Here is a 20,027-nt window from a genome sequence, read left to right as displayed (position 1 = left end):
GTGTTTCATTTTGAGGGTAAATACCCAGTAGTGCGATTACTGGATCATAGGGTAGTTCTATTTTAAACCCTTTCTTAAAAAGATTTTATTTTGGGATCCTGGGTGGCTCATCGGTTAAGTGCCTGCCTTTGGCCCAGGGCATGATCTTGGAGTCCCAGGATCAAGTCCCTCATCAAGCTCCTCTGCCTATGTTTCTGCCTCTCTTTGTCTCTCATGAATAAATAAATAACATCTTTTTAAAAAAGATTTTATTTTTAACTAATCTCCATACCCAAGATGGGGCTCGAACTCACAATCCCAAGATCAAGAGTCATGCTGTACTGACTAAGTCAGCCAAGAGCCACCTATTTTTAACTTTTTAAGGAACCTCCATACCGTTTCCCAGAGTGGCTGCACCAATTTGCGTTTCTGCCAACAGTACATGAGGGTTCCTTTTTCTCCACATCCTTCCCAATACTTGTTGTTTCTTCTGTTGTTGATTTTAGCCATTCCAACAGGTGTGAAGTGATAGCTCATTGTGGATTTGATGTGCATTTCCCAGATGATAAGTGATAATGAACATCTTTTCATGTGTCTGTTGGCCAGCTGCATGTTTTCTTTGGAGAAATGTCCGTTCATGTCTTCTGCCTACTTTTTAATTGTTTTTTAAATTTAATTATTTGTTATTTGTTTTTTGGGTGTTGAGTTGTATCTGTTTTTAATGTATTTTGGATACTAACCCTTTATTGGATATGTCATATCTTCTCCCATTCAGTAAGTAGTCTTTTATTTTGTTTATTGTTTATTGTTTCCTTTGCTGTTCAGCTTTTAATTTTTATGTAGGCCCAATAGTTCATTTTTGCTTTTATATCCCTTGCCCCAAGAGACATATCTAGAAAAATGTTGCTACAGCTGCTATTAGAGAAATTACTGCCTGTGCTCTCTTCAAAGATGTTCGTGGTTTCAGGTCTCACAAATAGGTCCTTAATCCATTTTGAGTTTATTTTTGTGTGTGGTGTATGAAAGTGGTCCAATTTCACTCTTTTGCATGTGGCTGTTCCATTTTCCCAACACCATTCGTTGAAGAGACTCTGTTTCCCATTGCATGTTCTTTCCTCTTTTGCTGAAGATTAATTGACCATATAATTGTAGGTTTATTTCTGGGCTTTCTATTTTCTTCCAAGATCTGCCTCATTCTTTTTAGTAGTTACATAGTATTCCAAGGCATCAACAAATCAAAAATCATGTTTTATTTAACAGTACCTCCAAGTTTCTAATTTTTTCCACCACAAACAAAACAGTGATAAACATGTTTGTTCATATCCTTTCAGAGACGTGCTTTTATTTCTTTTTTTATTTCTTTTTTTAGCAGTGCTTTTATTTCAATTAGATAGATTCTCAAAGTGGAACTGTTGGGTCAAATGGTATCTGCTTTTTAAAATTTTTGTAGATATTGCCATGTTATTTCTTTTCTTTTTAAAAAGATTTTATTTATTTTAAAATATTTTATTTATTTATTTATCCATGAGAGACACAGAGAGAGAGGCAGAGGGAAAAGTAGGCTCCATGCAGGGAGCCCGATATGGAACTTTATCCCGGAACTCTAGGATCACACCCTGATCCAAAGGCAGATGCTCAACCACTGAGACACCCAGGCATCCCTTTTTAAGATTTTATTTATGTAATTATGAGAGACACAGAGACATAGGCAGAGGGAGAAGAGGCTCCCTGCAGGGAACCTGATGTGGGACTTGATGATCCCAAGACCCTGGTATCACAACCTGAGCCAAAGGTAGAGGCTCAACCCAGGTGCTCATCATTTTTTCTTAAAAGATCACAGCAGTTCACATTCCAATCAGCAAAGTTGGAGGAGCTGTTTCCCTCCATTCTTGCCACCTCTGGCATATTGCTATTCTCCTCAATATTTGCCAAAATGATGGATTAAAAGCAGCACAGCATTGTTCCTTTTTTAAATAAAGTTTTTATTTATTTACTTGAGAGAGAGAAAGGGTGAGTGAGAGAGAGCATGAGCAGGGTGAGGGGCAGAGGGAGAAGGAGACTCCCTGCTGAGCAAAGAGCCTGATGTGGTACTTGATCTGGGACTCTGGGATCATGACCTGAACCAAAAGCAGATGCTTAAGTAAGTGAGCCAGCCAGCATTGCTCCCTCCTTTGATTACATTTTCTCAACCCTTACTCAATTTCGGTAACTTCAGTTCAGTTGTTTTATTTTTCATTTCTAGAAGTTCTATCTGGCTTTTTTTCAGGTCTGTCTGGTAATTTTTTTTATCATATCTTCTTGCTCTTTGCTCATGTTTTAAATAATCCATATATTTATTTAAGCACATTAAACACTTATTTTATATTCTATATCCAATAAACTTAATATCTGAGGTGCTTGTGGATCTGCTGACTCTGAGCTCATTGTATCTTGTTTCCTTTTATATTTTAAGACTTTAGATTGTGAGCTTGCACTTATTGGACTGTGTGTGTTCTTTCAAGTTTGGTGTAATTTGGACGTTCTTCCAGGAAGAATTTTCATTTTCTTTTGTCAGGCATCTGAGAGTACTACCAACCTAGGTCCATTTAAATTAAATTCCTAGCTGTTGTTCACTAAGAAAGTGAATATTTGGGTCCTAGATCCGTTTTTAGCTCTAGCCTATAGTCACACCTTTTCAGGAAGACTTTTCTGCACCCAGAACCAAGGAATAAGACAAGTACAGCATTCCCCTTTGAGTGGAGGATTGTTTTATAATTGAACTTTTTGTAGTCTCTGACCCAACATCCCACTTTGTGAGTGGCCCAGACTCTGTCTTCTACTTTCTGTCTCTTCTTAAAATGCACACATACCTTTTTTTATTATGCTTCTCATTATTATACTTTGCAGATATTGTGTTTTTTACAAACTGAAACTTGTGGCAACCCTACACATCAAGCAAGTCTATCAGTGCCATTTTTCCAACAGTATTTGCTTACTTTGTGTCTCTGTGCCATATTCTTGCAATATTTCAGATTTTTAGACCATGACTATATTTGCTGTAGTGATCTATGATCAGTGATCTTTGATGTTACTACTGTGATTGTTTTGGGTGTCGTGAACCATGCCTATATAAGATGGCAAATTTATTTTTTAAAAGATTTTTATTTATTTATTCATGAGAGACACACAGAGAGAGACAGGCAGAGACACAGGCAGAGGGAGAAGCAGGCTCCATGCAGGGAGCCCGATATGGGACTCGATCCTGGTACTACAGGTGACCCAAGATGGCAAATTTAATCAATAAATGTCTGACTCCTCCACTAACTGGCCATTCCCCCCATTCCTCTCCCACTCCTTGGGCCTCTCTAGTCCCTGAGACACAACAGTATTGAAATTAGGCCAATGAATAACCCTGGCCTCTAAGTGTTCAAGTGAAGAGTCTCATAGGTTTGACTTTTAAACCAAAAGCTAGAAAGGATTAAGCTTAGTGAGGATGAGGAAGGCTTACTGAAAACTGAGATAGCCCAAAGCTAGGCCTTTGACACCAATTAGCCAAAGTGTGGATAGCAAAAAATAAGTTCTTGAAGGATGGGGTGCCTGGGTGGCTCTATTGGTTAAGCACCTGACTCTTGGTTTCAGCTCGGGTCATGATCTCAGATTTGTGATATCCAGCCTCATGTCAGCCTCTGTGCCCTGTGGGGAGTCTGCTTGGGATTCTTTCTCTCCCTCACCCTCTCTTCTTCTCTCTCTCTCAAAAATAAATACATAAATACAAATTTTTAAAAAGAAAAAGTTCTTGAAGGAAATTAGACGTGCTACTCCAGTGAGCACACAAATGATAAGAAAAAAAAAAGAAGAAGACAAAACAGCTTTATTGCTCATATGGAGAAAGTCTGAGTGGTCTGGGTATGAGATCTAACCAGCCACAATATTATCTTAAACCAAAGCCTAATCCCCCAGAGCAAGGTCCTAACTCTCTTCCTCTCTATGAAGGCTGAGAGAGGGTGAGGAAGCTGCAGAAGAAAAGTCTGAAGCTAGCAGAGTTTAGTCCATGAGACTTAAGGAAAGAAGCTGTCTCTATAGCATCAAAGTGCAAGGTGGAGCAACAAGTGCTGATGTAGAAGCTGCAGCAAGTTATGGAGAAGATCCAGCTAAGATAATTCATGATGGTGGCTATACTCAACAAAAGATTTTCAATGCAGATGGAAGGCGGCCTTCTATTTAAAGAAGTTGCCTCTAGGACTTTCATAGCTAGAGAAGAGAAGTCAGTGCCTGTTTTCAAAGCTTTAAAACATCAGGATGACTCTGTTAGGGGCTAATGCAACTGGTAACTTGAAGTTGAAGCCATTTAATTTGAAATGAAATGAGCATTTGAATGCTTATTTACCATTCTGAGAATCCTAGGGCTCTCGAGAATTATGGTAAATCTACTCTGTGCTCTACAAAGCCTGGATGACAACCCATCTGTTTAAAACATGGTTTCCCAAATATTTTAAACCCACTAAGGAGACAAGTTGCTCCAGAAAAAATATTCCTTTCAAAAATATTACTGGTCATTGACAATGCACCTGGTCACCCAAGAGCTCTGATAGAGATATACAACAAGATGAATGCTGTTTTCGTGCTTGCTAATACAATATCCATTCTGTAGCCCATGGATCAAGGAGTCATTTTTACTTTCAAACTTTGTTATTTAAGAACTACATTTCATGGGGTGCTTGGCTGGTTCAGTCAGTAAAGCATGTGACTCTTGATCTTGGGATTTTAAGTTTGAGCCCCATGTTTGGTGTGGAGATTACTAAAAAATAAAATCTTAAAAAAAAGAAATACTTAAAAAATATTTTATTTATTTACTCATGAGAGACACAGACAGAGACACAGGCAAAGGGAGAAGCAGACTCCATGCAGGGAGTCTGACATGGGACTCGATCTGGGGTCTCCAGGATCATGCCCTGGGCTGAAGGCAGCGCTAAACCACTGAGCCACCCAGGCTGCCCAAGAAATACATTTCATAAGGCTCATGCTGTCATAGAGAGTGATTCTTCTGATAGATCTGGGCAAAGTCAATTGAAAACCTTCTGGAAAGGATTCACCATTCTAGGGAAACCTGGGTGGTTCAGTGGTTGAGCAGTTGCCTTTGGCTCAGGTCATGATCCTAGGGTTCTGGGCTCTAGTTCTGTAGCAGGCTCCCCAGAGGGAGCCTGGTTCTCCCTCTGCCTATGTCTCTGTCTCTCTCTGTATGTCTCTCATGAATAAATAAATAAAATCTTAAAAAAAAAAAAAAGGATTCACCATTCTAGATACCATGAAGAAATTTGTAATTCATGGGAAGAGATCAAAATATCAACATGAACAAGAGTTTAGAAGATGATTTCAGCCATTATGGGTGACTTTGAGGGGTTCAAGACTCAGTGGAGGAATAACTGCAGACGTGGTCTAAGGTTTCCGAAGAAATTGGAAGATTTGGGGACAAGTGACAAGTGAACTAGAATTACAAGCAGAGCCTGAAGATATAGACTGAATTGCTGAAATCTCATGATAAAACTTGAGCAGATGAAAAGTGGCTTCTCATGGATGAGCAAAGAAAGTGGTTTCTTGAGATGGAATCTACTCCTGGTGAAGATCTTGTGAAGATGGTTCATATGACAAAAAAGGATTTAGAATATTTCATAAAGTTAGTTGATAAAGGAGCAGCAAGTTTTGGGAGGATTGACTCCAATTTTGAAGGAAGTTGTACTGAGGATAAAATGCTATCAAACAGCATTGCATGCTAGAGAAATAATTCATGAAAGAGTCAATCAATTTGTCACACTTCATTGTTGTCTTAATTTTGAGGAATTTTCACAGCCACCCAACCTTCAGCAACCACCACCCTGATGAGTCAGCAGCCATCAACACTGTGGCAAGACCCTCCACCAGCATACCGATTATGAGCTTCGTACTGTTTTCCATAGTGGTTGTATTGTTATTGAGTAAAAAAAATTTTTTTAAGTTTTTTTTTAAATTTTTATTTATTTATGATAGTCACAGAGAGAGAGAGAGAGGGAGAGAGAGGCAGAGGGAGAAACAGGCTTCATGCACCGGGAGCCCGACGTGGGATTCGATCCCGGGTCTCCAGGATTGCGCCCTGGGCCAAAGGCAGGCGCTAAACCGCTGCGCCACCCAGGGATCCCAGTCAAAAATGTTTTACTTTATTTTTTAGAACAGTTTTAGATGTATAGGGAAATTGAGAAGATAGTACAGAGGAGAGTCCTCATATACCCCACACTCAGTTTCCCCTATTGTTAACATATTTCATTAGTATGGTACATTTGTTACTGTTAATGAACCAACATTGATACACTATTATTAAATAAAGCCCACAGCTTATTCATATTTCCTTAGTTTTTACCTAATGTCTATTTTCTGTTCCAGGATCCCATCCAGAATTCCACATTACAGTGTATTTAGTTGCCATGTCTCCTTAGGCTTCTTCTTTTTTTAAGATTTTATTTATTTATTCATGAAAGACACAGAGATAGCGATAGAGACAGGCAGAAGGAGAAGCAGGCTCTCTGTGGGGAGCTTGATGCAGACTTGGACTTGATCCCAGGACCCCAGGATCACAACCTGAGCCAAAGGCAGACACTCAACCACTGAGCCACCCAGGTGTCCCATCCTTAGGCTTCTTACTTACAACAGTTTCTCAGATTTTCCTTATTTTAATGACTAACAGTTTTGAGGATTATTGGTCATGTATATTGTGGAATGCCCCTCTACTGGAATTTGTTAGAGGATTTTCTCATGATTAGATTGGGATTATGAGTTTGGGGTGGAAGACCACAGAGCTAAAGTGCCATATTCACCCCATCATACTAAGGGTACTTACTATCATCTTGATGTTGACCTCGGTTCCCTGGCCAAAGTAGGGTTTGTCACTTTTCTTTTTCTTACTTTCCATATTGTCCTTTGGGGAAAAAAAAGTCACTCCGCACAGACCATATTTTAGGAGTGAGGAGTTACGCTTCCCCTCCTTAGGGTTATGTTTTAACAAGCAAAATAATCCACACAAAGGGTATCTTAGTTCTTTTCGTCGTTGGTCAGGTTTTGCACTTTTAGCAGCTGATCTGAAGTGGGTAAATATTCTACACTGGCCACCCTATCTCTTGGAGCCTCACGTTCCTCATTTGTAAAACGGGGGCTGTTGATGCTTCACCCCCTGAGACTGTGGAGAGTAGAAAGTTTCCTGCTGTCAAGGTCAATTCCCTCTGCCTCTGGGAATCCCCTGGGAGGGAGGCTCAGTGACTGGGCCCAAGGGTCCACCGCTTGCTTGGCTGCCAAAGTCAACCCGGGCTCTAACCACACCCTGGACCCAGGTTGCCCCACCCTGGGGCGGGGAGCCAGGGTGCACTTCCGCCACCAGCGGCAGGTAACCTCGCACGTGGCTGGGCCGGGCGCCCAGCCACCTGCGGGACCAGAATGATGAGTCTGAGCTCGGCGCCCCGCTCCCTGCGGCCCAGCCAGGCCTGCCCCTCCCCGGGGCCGCCGGCGGTGAGTGCGCGGCCGGCCGGGCGCCCTGACCCGCGCTTGGACCTTCCTTCACTCCCTTCAGGGTCCTCCGTGCGGCCCTCCCTGGGGCCTGAGTCCGCCAGCCCCTGGGCGCGCCTCTGGCTGGACGCTGGCCCCTCTAGCTGGTTCTGGCTCTGCTCTCCTTCAGCCACCGGTGCCCGTTCCCCATCTGGCTGGGTCCAGCTCTCCTCTTTGCCCTCCTTCCTGTGTGGCCGCCTTTGTTTGTCTCCTTCCTCACTGTTGAGGCTTTGTTTTAGCTGTTTTCTGTGTCTTCCCTCAGTCCCCTGGCTTGTCCTAGTCCACGGCTCTTCCACTGTCCCTCCTCTTCCTGGGAGCAAAAGACCCAAGGAAAGGCTGCGGGACTATCATTCCCTCACCCACCACATCCCCATCCTCTCCAGCCTGCCCCTGCCCTCTGGCAGGATCTCGAGTCCGCCTGCTTGCCTGCCTTGATCCAGGGCTTGGTTGAGGGGAGTTTGCCTGGTGGATCAGGAAAAGGCCCAGGACACTCCAGGAGAAGAACATTCCAATCTCTCCTGGGCTAGGTGCCATTCTGAAGACTTGTAGGAAGGGAAAGCAGATCCAGCAGGAGGAGACTGTGGCTCTTTCCCATAGGGCAATGTCATTGTGGTTGGCTGTTGACAAAGTCACCTGCTTAGTGTCAGGGCTGCCCTAAGTGCTCAAAATGTCTCAATGAATTACTGAGCAAGAGAGGAGCCCGCATAGTGCAGGATGCCAGATAGGGAAAGACTGGTTTTTATCAGAATACCAGTTGCTCCTGTAAATCAGTGCAGCAGGTAAGCTCCACTCAATTGAACATTTATTGATCATCCTGGTGTCAGCCCCTGTAGTAGGTACTGGTGACATAAAGATGAATCTGGAATAGTCATCCCTTAGGAACCTCACAGCCTAGTGGGGGATACAGATGAACAAATGGAACTATAAGAGATAACTACCATGACAGTGGAAGTACACAGACCTGTAGGATTACAAGGAGACAATCCATCTAGAAAGATTTCTGGAGGAATTAACTTGAAGGATGAGAAGTCTAAGTGAAGGGAGTGTGGGCAGCAAATGCATCAAGTCCTGGAGGCCAGGGGGACCAGTCTGCTCTGGGTGGGTGGGGGAGAGTGGTTCTGGTAGTTGATTGTTAGGGCTGCAAAGGGGCTTATTAACCTTATTAAAGTATCTTGAGTTTATCTGGAAAGAAATGCAAAGTGACAGAAGTGTTTATTGCAAGGTATGACCAGATCAGATTTGCATTTCAGAAAAACTACTCTGGTTTCAGAGGCTGGATTGGGGAAAGGCACTCCAGGGAGCAGGGAGCCATGGAATTGGCCAGAATTTAGAATCACCAGGACTTGGTTACTGACGACCTATGTGGGAGGAGGTTGAGGATAGGAGCAGATTACAAGATTATAATCTGGATTTCTGGCTAGATGACTGAAATAGGGAACAATGGAAAAGGTCAGGATTGGGGTGGGGAGAGATCTAGAGGGGCTTGGGAAACCTGAGTGGAGATGTCCCTCCATTGACTCTACTAAGGAACCTAAGAACATGTATGAATGCTTGACAGTGCGTTTGTATGTGTGTAGTGACTCTTTAGACTACAACTGGGTAAGAGCTAGGTCTGTCTGATTCATCTCTGTCCCCTCAGGGCCAGTGCTGGCCTGATACCCAGCAAGGGCTCCTAAAGATCATGTTTCCCTAGCCCATGCACACAGGGCCTGAGATAGGCTTTCTTACCCAGGAATGCTTCAGCAGGGTGACTGGTAGGTAGAAAAGGTAGGGAAGAGGAGCCACGAAAATGAACAGGTGGTCCAGAGAGGGGTGGAAAAGAAGTCTTTATCTGCTAGAAACATAACTATAGTATTTGTGAATGAGTTAGGAGGTCTAAGGTTTCCAAAGAAATTGGAAGATTTGGGGACAAAAGAAGGGAAAAGAGGGGCCCTGGGTAGCTCAGTGATTGAGCGTCTGCCTTTGGCTGAGGGTGTGATCCTGGGGTCCTGGGATCGAGTCCCGCATCAGGCTCCATTCAGGGAGCCTGCTTCTCCCTCTGCTTATGTCTCTACCTCTCTCTCTGTGTCTCTCTTGAATAAATAAAATCCTAAAAAAGAGAAAGTGAGAGAAGGGAAAAGAGAGACAGAATTAAGAAGTTTGGGAACAAGACAGAGGTCTTATTTGGTAAACAAAGAAATGGGTGTGAGAATATCAGAGTGGGAAGATATTTGGTGAAGCATCTGGAAATGAGCTTCAGAAACAACATTTGAAGTGATTGGATTCATTAGACTTTCAGAGCCGAAGAGACTTAGTGCTCTCTTTGTCCATTTTGCCTCCCTATCTCATAGATGATGAGGCTTAAGCCCACAGAAGAAAGTGAGCTTATTCTGACACACTGTTAATTACCGGCAGCAGTGGGACTGGATGTCGGGAGGGGTACCCCCATCCTCTACCAGAGTCACACTGACGGGGTTTGATTGCAGCTCTGACTTCACTTCCTAGCTGTATGACCCATCTTTCTGAGCTTTCCTCGCCTGTAACAAAGGGACCTCAAGAGTACCTGTGACCTTTCAGTGGCACAGGAGTGATGAGAGCACATGAATCCATTCAAGGGTTAAAGACTGTAACTTTGCACCTGTCTGCTTCATAGAGCCACTTCAGGGTTAACCCAACAGTCTTGCCCAGGAGCCTTGAGGTTTAGGGGGGAAAGAGGAAGTCACAATTTCTCCATTTATTTTTCTCCCTGCTGTATTGTTCTGCTGCTGTCAGAATGCATCCTCTTGGTCTCCCTTCTCCACTCCAGCCAGCAGAACTGTTCCCGGTAGGAGCTGTTTCCATGGCAACTCAGTTCTTTTTTTTTTTTTCCCCCTTCCCCAGCAGCTTGGCTGCCTCTGGCTCTCTTTATTCCAGTACTTTAATCTTAGAGGTAGAGCCCACAGACAAGTTGAGAATGAAGTCACATCTAAATGAGCACCCAGGACATTCCTGAACCCTGTCACTCCTCCTGACTCTCCAGTGACCTGTGGCAGAGTCTTCAGGTTGGAAATATAAGCCTTCCCCCCTGATGCTGCCTCCGTCTTTTCTGTGGCTGCAGCCATCACCCACCCAGGAAACCTTCGCTGACAGCCTCCAACACACATCCACGTGAAGAGCCTCTGAGTCTCCCCTCTCAGCGCCTGCGCAGTGAAGCCCTCTGTTTCCCTCTCTCCTCTGCGAGCTCCTTGAGGGCAGGGATTGTGCCCTCTTCATCTGCTCTGGAGGAGGCCTGGATGTAATAGGCTTTTAACTAAGGGAATGAGGAGTGGAGGTATTTAAAGTTGAAACCTAGCTGATGTCATGACAAAGAGCAAGTGCTTCAGGGTAATTTGGCCCCCAGTTCAAGTTCTGAGTCAACACTTAATAGCTGGTTTGATTTTAGGCAATTTACTTCAGCTCCTTAACCCTTAGGTTCTTCATCGATAAAATGGGGATTTAATTCATCCTTCATCAGACTGCTATGAGGATTGAATTAAAGATTGAATGTAAAGCACTTTGCATAGTTATTAGACTATGAGTGGAGAAACTGTCCTTCTTGTTCCTCAGTGTGTACCAGGCACCTGGCACATACGTATTTTATTGACTGCGTGAGTCCATTTTAAACAGCCAAAGTTATTCAGAAAGCTGGTTTGTAAGGATAACAACTAGTGTATCACCGCACACGTAATAATCTGGTATCTTTATTAGGTCTGTTGGCAGCCCTCAGTATTCCCCAAATGCAGTTTGTTTCCACGGCTCCCCCGAACTGGCCTGTGGGCATCTCCAGGCAGGTACCATGTGGCTCTTACCCACATCCTTAGTGCTCAGCTCAAGGTTTGGCATAGAGAAGAGGCCTCTACAAATTCTGTAGACCAACTTCCATTGGCATCACACTTTAAAGTTTATGAGGCCCATTTTATACACCATTATTATCTGGTGTTAGTGACCTTTTCAGAACCAAGGATATTCCTGTTATTTACTATCTACTGGCCCATATTTTGAAAAATATCTATCAAACAAATTCCCTTAAAGAATCAAAGTCATGCCAGCTGCTAATCAGAACTTCTGACCTATATTAAATAAGAATTTGTACTCTCATGGGCGGCCTGGGTGGCTCAGCGGTTTAGTGTCTCCTTCAGCCCAGGGCATGATCCTGGAGACCTGGGATCGAGTCCCACGTCAGGCTCCCTGCATGGAGTCTGCTTCCCTCTGCCTGTGTTTCTGCCTCTGTGTGTGTGTGTGTGTGTGTGTGTGTATGTGTCTCTCATGAATAAATAAATACAATTAAAAAAAAAAAGAATTTGTACTCCCAACTCCCACCACAGGATGTGGACACACAGTAAGTACCCAAGAAATGCTTCCTGAATGAACACCTGTATGGTTTCTCAGCCTCTCTGAAAGGTTGAGAATACCTCCCTGCCCCCATCCCCCCCCCCCTTTTTTTTTACTATATCGTAGATCTGAGCATCCTACCTTGGGAATTTCTGACTTCACAACAGTTCCATATCCACGTTTTATAAATGAGGGAACTGAGGCAGAGGGAGGGAAAACGCTTTCCCAAAGGCCACAGGCTTTGCAAGCGTTGTCACTGGGACTTGCTTCCATAGCAGCCTCCTGGACTAATATTCTGTAATATCCTATGGATGAAAATAAGCCATGAGCTCCCTAGAGGGGACACTGCTATTTCACTCTGCCTCTTGTGCCCTCAGGCATCTCTTGTCGTGGAGCTTAATGTAGGAGGAGAGTTGTACACCACCACCGTGGGCACCCTGAGAAAACTCCCGGGTTCAAAGCTAGCAGAGATGTTCTCCAGCTCAACTAAGGCCTGCACGGATGCAGAGGGCCGGCTCTTCATCGATCGCCCGGGCACCTATTTCGGACCCATCCTGGACTACCTGCGCAGCGAGCGGCTGCCCACGCACCACATCCTGGAGGTGTACCGTGAGGCGCAGTTTTACGAAATCAAGCCTCTGGTCAAGCTTCTGGAGGATATGCCACAGATCTTTGGGGAGCAGGTGGCTCGGAAGCAGTTCCTGCTGCGGGTGCCAGGCTACAGCGAGAACCTGGAGCTCATGGTGCACCTGGCCCGCGCCGAGGCGGTGGCGGCTCGCAGCTCCGCGGTGCTGGTGTGCGCCGTGCGCTCCGAAGAGGATGCGGCGCTGTGCGCAGACGCCTTGCGCATCCTGGAGGGCGAAAAGAGGTCTGTGGTCAAATTCGGGCCCTGGAAGGCGGCCCCGCAGGTCAAGGACCTCCTCGACTGCGTGAAGATGGACATTGAGGCCCGGGGGTACCAGGTATACTATGAACAGTACTCCGAGAGGACATTGCGGGCCAAGTATTTAAATTACTTTTATACATTCATCTTCAGCTGGTGGTGATCCCTAGGGGGCGGGGACAGTTTGTTAAGGGTTCTAGGGGGACTTATGAAATTAAAAGTCGCCTTCAAAAGCCACCTAGGTGGCTTAGTGGGTGAGCCGCTGTCATTGGCTCAGGCTGTGATCCCTGGGTCCTCAGATCGAGTCCTGCATCAGGCTCCCCGCAGGGAGCCTGCTTCTCCCTCTGCCTGTGTCTCTGCCTCACTGTGTATCTCTCATGAATAAATAAAAAAATCTTTAAACCAAAAAATTTTTAAGGCCGTCTTGGGATCCCTGGGTGGCCCAGCGGTTGAGTGCCTCCCTTCGGCCCAGGGCGTGATCCAGGAGTCCCAGGATGGAGTCCCGCATCGGGGTCCCTGTGTGGAGCCTGCTTCTCTCTCTGCCTGTGTCTCTGCCTCTCTCTGTGTGTCTTTCATGAATAAATAAATAAAATATTAAAAAATAAAGGCCATCATTCTTTAATTTCAACAACAACACAAAACCCCAAAACCAAGCAACTTCCAAGGTGGTCTAGGAGACTTGCCCCCCCCCCCCATTAATTATTTCCCTGTTGAGGATTTTCCACTCATTGCAACTGATTCCACTGTGCTTGCCTAGTGAGGTGCAGCAGCTTCCTCCTTAAAGCCTCACCTACCTGCCAGATGCTTCCTTATAAGTCCAAATAGCAAGGTGGAGGTAAGTTGGAATGTTTCAACAATACTTTGGCTGGAGATGCAGGATGATAGCTGGAAGATAACAGAGTACCATGAAGCTAGATAAAATGATCTGAAAATGTAGTCTACCCAGCAGCCTCAGCTTGTGGTCCAATCCTCTAGCCCTGTTATGTGCCTTCATGAGGAAGATGCCAATTTCATACCTGTAGTAGATGCCACTCAGATATCGTTTTCCAGGTGCTGTGAGTGCTGACTGCTAAAGCCTCACATCTGTCTTTTTCTCAAGGCCAGTGGTTCTCAGAGGGCGGTCCCTGGACCAGCAGCATTGGGAATGCCCGGGAACTTCTTAGAAATACAAATTCTCTGGCCCCCACCTCAGACCTACTGAATCAGAAACTCTGAGAGTTGACCCCACAATCTGTTTTATTAAGCTCTCCAGATGATTCTGATGTACCTTAGTTTTGAGACCTGCTCTAGAATTGCTATCTTGCTTGTGTGAAGGTATAGAAGACTGAGCCCTTACCTCAAGGAGGAAGGAATCAGCTCTAGTGCAGTTCCTGTTCTGGTGCTCCTTGTGGGATCTGGCTGGAGGCAATCTTCATCTGACACCACATTCTTGTTCAGCATTCTTCCTCTGCTATTGTCTACTTCTCTCACTCTCCATCCCCTGAAAGCACATCCTTAATAAACCACTGGCAAAAGTCTCTGTTTCAGGTTCTGCTTCTCAACCAAAGACAGTAATGCAACGCCAAGGAAGACATAATTAGATATCCTCCTTCTCTAAGTTCACGTCTGGCATAGATGGCCCCTTTCACCTTCCTAACTAGTAGGGTGACCAGCTGTCCTTAGTTCCCTGGGGCTAAAGATCAAGGTTAATTTCCAAGGTCTAAGGAATTACCACTGTCAGGGAGTTTCATATTTAAACATAAAATTGTTCAGAATAGTCATTTTCAATGAGGGCTATAATTCAATAACCACATCTGCATGTACATTTTTTCTTATTTTCAAAAGTTCTTCCATGTTTTCCTTTTTGGTATATAATATGACTGACAATTTTAAGTGAAAAAAATCCCGACTATTTGAACTTTTTTTTTTTATCATGAACCAATTCAACATTATTTATCAAGAGCCTGAAAAAAAGTTTATACTCTGATCAGTAATTACATTTATGAGATTAGATTCACAGGAGACACTCTGTTCTATAAGAGCTAAAGAGGATTGCTTAAAATCTCAATTTTGTTAATTATGTAAAGGTCAATGTCCTCCTCAAGATTTCTGTACATTCCCAGAGAGCTTGTTATCTTATATTAATTCTGGTTCTTTGCTCCTGCTGGATTCATGGATCATCTAGATGTCTTGAGCTTGTTATTGCTGTTCTATACAATGCTCACCCAGGTTGAACATTCATATCTTTTTCTTAATTTTTACAAATGCTACTCCCATGAGCTACTTGTGCACATAGCAGACTGTGCACATACAGGCAAATAAAGGGGAGGAAGTTTACAAGACAGTGTATGCAGATAACTTCAGACTGAGTATTGGACGCATCTATTCTTAAAGTCTCAGTCACCCCCAACACTAGGGGCTTTTTATTAGCAGATTGTATTTGTTTCCTATTCTTTCTTCCTTCCCTGTTCTTGACATGCTTCTCTGTAGGTGGGAGTAATCTTCCCACCCCACTGACTTCATGGTTGGCTTCATGACTTAATCTGGCCAATGGAATATGCAGCAAAGTGATTGTGCCAGTCCTAAATTCAGGCTATAGATGCATGCCAAGTTTCCATCAGCCCTCTTGTGTTCTTGTCATTTGCCAGGAGAAGACCACGTTCCAGTTTAGTTACCTTTTTTATTGCTTTGGCTTTTGCCTGCATGCATGCATTTAGTATCTGACTTTCTTCCTGAGCAATTTTTCAAATTATTTTATTAAACAAGGGCAATTTCAATATTCCCTCTCCATTCCCAATCCATAATACAGTTAAGATAACATACTATTTTCATCCCACTTAAATTCTAAAAGCAAAACAATGGGAAATAAGTCAAGTGTATTATATTATATCTATATAATGCAATGTTACACAGTGATTAAAATTACATTTATAGAGGCTTAAAATTATTGGGGAGGAGAATACTCATTTAATTCAATGTGATTTAATTTAATCCATGCTCCAAAAAAGGATTTAAGGCGGTGGGGCTTACAGGGCTATGAAAAAAAAAAAAAAGAAGAAGCATCCAAAATGATACAAATTAGAAGTATATAAATGAAGGGGACATTCTTGGTTGCTTACCCAATAATACTGTCTCCTCCCTTCCTGTTTCTTAACAGAAAAAGCAAAATAGTAAAGCATATTAATTATGTTCAAAAAAACTATCTCTGGATATTTGTAGGGGTACGTGATATTTTTCTGATCTATTGGAATTAACTAAAGAGACAGAGTCAGGAGAGAAAAACTTAAAAATGAAAACTTTAAAAACTTAAAAACTTAAAAATGTAATTATTATCCAAAGGAAAACACAAAGATTGAAACCTGTGAGATTGCCTTCATTAAGGCACCCTAGTTCATAGCACTATGCCAGGTCTTCAGGTCTCCTTTGTTCTAGAGGACTTTTTTTTTTTTAATTTTCTATTTTCCCATCATTCCCCCCCCCCCCCCCCCCCCATCCATTTCGGCTATACTCAGTGCTCTGGAAGCTGGTTCCTAAGTGCTGCATGCCCAAGCCCCTTCCTGGTTATCCAAAGACTGGAAGGTACTAGAGTGGAAGATCAGTGACAAGGCCTAGGGAGTTGGTTTGTGGATGGACTTCTTGGAATGGTGAAAATATTCGTGTTTCTTACAAATGCCCACCAGAGGGCATCCATCCTAGAAGAGGCTCAAAAAATAAATGGACACAATGATAGAACCTGTGGATGTCAGCCTCTTTTTCTAGCTTCCCAGTGCTTGCTTAGTGGAATCATGAAAAAAGTGGCCATGATGGCTATGCATGGGCTCTACAGTATAGATTTCCTTTCACCAGAGCTGGTCTAGCTCCTGATGGATGTCCAACAGCAGAAACCAACACTGAGCCCCGGTATTATTCCTGCAGAGTTGGGGATAAGGGGACTACACACTGCTTGATGATAGACTGATTGCACTGCAAATTAACTAGCTAATAAAGATAATAAAGCTGGCATCACCCTCCAATCCTGGAGATATTTCAGGATGCCTTAAACAATGTCTCCCACTGAGGTGCCTAGGTGACCAGTTGGTTAAGCATCTGTCTTCTGCTCAGGTCATAATCCCAAGGTCCTGGGATGAGGTCCCGCTTCAGACTCTCTGCTCAGTGAGGAGTCTGTTTCTCCTTCTCCCCCTGCTCAAGCCCTGTCTCTTTCTCTTTCAAATAAATAAATTAAATATTTTTAAAAAGAATGTCTCCCACTGCGTTGGAAGGCAGATTTATATCCTGACCAGTATAATGAAGTCTCCACAAGGCAAGTTTGCTAGCATTCCTCTTTTAAGATTGAAGGTTTCCTATACTCAGTGTTCTTCATCTGTGTTACAGATCTATTTTGTGCATAACATTTACCTGCATCACCTCCACGGTGCTTGGGGGACAAAGGGAACCAATGAAAACATGAGGTTCATGCCACCTGCTATGCTGTGAACAATAAACTATCTAAATCCATTTGTGCTTATTTCCTTACTAGCTGAACCTATGGAAGTATCCCAAATCAACATATTAGGGAGTGTCTGACCACATGACAACTTCTTAACCCCCAAATTTAATACCTTGAGGCTATAATCATTAATTATTTTTCACAAAATTACAGACAGGGCAATTCTTGTCGTCTTGGTTGGGCTCCCTCATGCATCTGTGGTCAGATGGTGGATCAGCTGGGGTGGATTGGTCTAAGATGGCCTCAGCTAGGTCAACTTGGCTTGTTCCATCTGGTCACACAATAGCTGTAGACTAGGTTGGAATTATCCTCATAGCAATGGTAGGGTTCCACAAGCAAACAAAAGGTCTGGACAAAAACTGTTGCACTGTCACTTCCGCTACTTTCTGTGGGCCAGTCACAAGGCCAGCCCAATTTTTTTTTTTAAGATTTAAAAAAAATTTATTTATTCATGAGAGATGGAGAGAGAGAGAGGCAGAGAGAGAAGCAGACTCCATGGAGGGAGCCTGATGCGAAACTCGATCCCGGGACTCCAGGATCATGCCCTGGGCCGAAGGTAGGCGCTAAACCACTGAGCAACCCAGGGATCTCCCCAAAGTCAGCCCAGTTTAAAGGAGAGAGACACAATTTTATCTCTTAATGGTAGCAGCTTCAAAGCTGCATTTCAAGGGGCATATGTCCAGAGAGGGGGGAGTATCGGGACCTTTTTTGTAATCTTTCTACCACACACAGGATCCTTTCCATCAGGGAGGGAGAGGTGACTTAACTCATAGGAATAGATACATATTCCAGATTCATATTTGGCTTTCATAACGCTATAGACTGGGTTTGTGTGTCCCCACCCCAAATTCATGTGAAGTCCTAACCCTCAAAATCATGGTTGATACAAAGGTGGGGTCTTTGAGAGGTAACTAGACCATAAGGTAGTATCCTAATGAGTGAGATTAAGAGACCCTAGAGAGCTCCCTTGCCTCTTCTGCCACATGAGGATAGTGAGAAGGCAGCTGTCTATGAACTAGGAAATGCACTGTTGCTTGACAGTAAATCTCTCTGTCCCTTGATCTTGGACTTCCCAGCCTCCAGAACTGTGAAAAATAAATGTCTGTTGTTTATAAGCTGCTTGGTCTATAGTATTCCGTTATAGTAGCTTAATATATATCATCTATCTATCTATCTCTGTGGTTCTGTTGCCCTGAAAAGTCCTGACTAATACACCTAACTGCAGTGTTTTTCTCAGCCCTGCTATGCATGGATACCTTATGCCCTTATGCATTTTCATAGTATTTCATACATCACTTTGGATTAAGGAGTTTATTTTTTTTAATATTTATTTATTTTTAGAGAGAGAGAGTGTGCACGCATGCGTGCAAGTAGGGGAAGGGGTAGAGGGAAAGAATCTTCAAGCAGACTCTGTGCTGTGCATCGAGTCCCACATGGGGTTCAGTCTCACGACCCTGAGATCATGACCTGAACCAAACCCAAGAGTCGGATGCTTAACTGACTGAGTCACCCAGGCACTTCCTAAAGAGCTTATTTTATGATGAAAGAATTATAGCAAAGAAACTCTTGGTATTGCTAGGTACCCCATCACTCCAAGGTAGCTGCTATGATAAAAACAGTGTATGACCTTTTGCAGACTCACTTATAGGGCTGGCCGAGAGACAACACATTGTGAGTTTTGGGTGCTGTCTTACAGATTTGTGCTATATACTTTAGACCAATAGCTAAAAAATACTGCTGTCTCTCTCACAGTTAGAATATATAGGTATGGGGACTAGGGTCAGGAGGTAGGAGTGATTCTTATAATCTGTCATTTATGTGCTCAGAGAGTTTGGAGTATTTGGTTCCCAAGGGAAGAACAGCTCCACTAAAGAACACTGTCATTGTTCATTACATTATAACATGTAATGAGACTGCCCCTGGTCATTTGGAGCTCTTTTTGAGCCAACAGGCAGAGAAGGGGTTACTATACCATTCTGAGTGAGCAACCCTTGGAAATTGGGTTGCTGTTATGCAATAGGGACAGGGAAGACTCTGAAGCTCAAGGGATTCACTGGGGTGCCCCATTCTATTCCTATGTGCAATGATGAAGGTCAAATGAAAATATCACCAATTCAATAAAGACAGTTTTTCACTTCAACATTAAAGAATGTGGAATGTTCTTGTTCCTATACCAGTCCAGCCCCAGTTTCTCCCTGTATGCAGTTTACTCTCAATATAAACTGAATTTTCTTTCGTTTTTGAAAATTTATTTGAGAGAGAGCACAGACCAGGGGAGAGGCAGAGGGAGAGGGAGAGCAGGGAGCCCAAATGATGGGGGAGGGGGGGAGGGCTTGATCCCAGCACCATGAGATCATGACCTGAGCCAAAGGGAAATGCTTGACCAACTGAGCAATCCAGGCACTCTATGAATTTTCTTTCATTTTCTAAGTGTACCAAACTTCTTGTGCCATATGTAATAACGATATTAGTATGTTTTATAATTGATGCACTTTTAACGTCTCTGAAATAAGCACACATTTTAAGATTGTTGTTGGCCAATTGTTCATGTGTAGATTGGATCATAGCAGTTCATGTTGCCATTGCTTCCCTTGAGCTCTATATCTCTTATCTTTGATTGCCATTTAATGAATCTTCAAAGAGATTACCTTATAATTTGCATTGAAATGAAAAGTTTTAATAGGCACAGAAAGGCATGGAAACACAGTAGTATGACACAAGATACAAATCTATGTGTAAGTAAGTTTATTTATTTATTTTTAAAGATTTTATTTATTTATTCATGAGAGACACAGAGAGAGAGAGGCAGAGACAGGCAGAGGGAGA

General features: G+C 43.4%; 1 protein-coding gene across 2 annotated transcripts in view; it reads left to right on the top strand.

Annotated features, from left to right (window-relative positions):
- The window catches only part of KCTD14 (potassium channel tetramerization domain containing 14), a 29,956-nt gene extending 16,863 nt beyond the window's left edge, over positions 1-13,093 (top strand). The window contains exons 1-2 of one of the 2 annotated variants that reach the window (XM_041729739.1): positions 7,368-7,488; positions 12,231-13,093. In XM_041729739.1, coding sequence (XP_041585673.1) covers positions 7,417-7,488; positions 12,231-12,899 — 741 coding nt within the window. In that variant the 5' untranslated portion in view covers positions 7,368-7,416 and the 3' untranslated portion in view covers positions 12,900-13,093. Of the gene's footprint in view, positions 1-7,367; positions 7,489-12,230 lie in introns of those variants that run through there. The other variant, XM_041729738.1, reaches the window with a different exon arrangement.
- The last annotated feature ends 6,934 nt before the right edge of the window (positions 13,094-20,027 follow it).

This window comes from Vulpes lagopus, chromosome 15 (assembly GCF_018345385.1).
Source record: "Vulpes lagopus strain Blue_001 chromosome 15, ASM1834538v1, whole genome shotgun sequence".
Classification (NCBI taxonomy): Eukaryota; Metazoa; Chordata; class Mammalia; order Carnivora; family Canidae; genus Vulpes; species Vulpes lagopus.
This window is presented reverse-complemented; position numbering and strand designations above follow the sequence as displayed.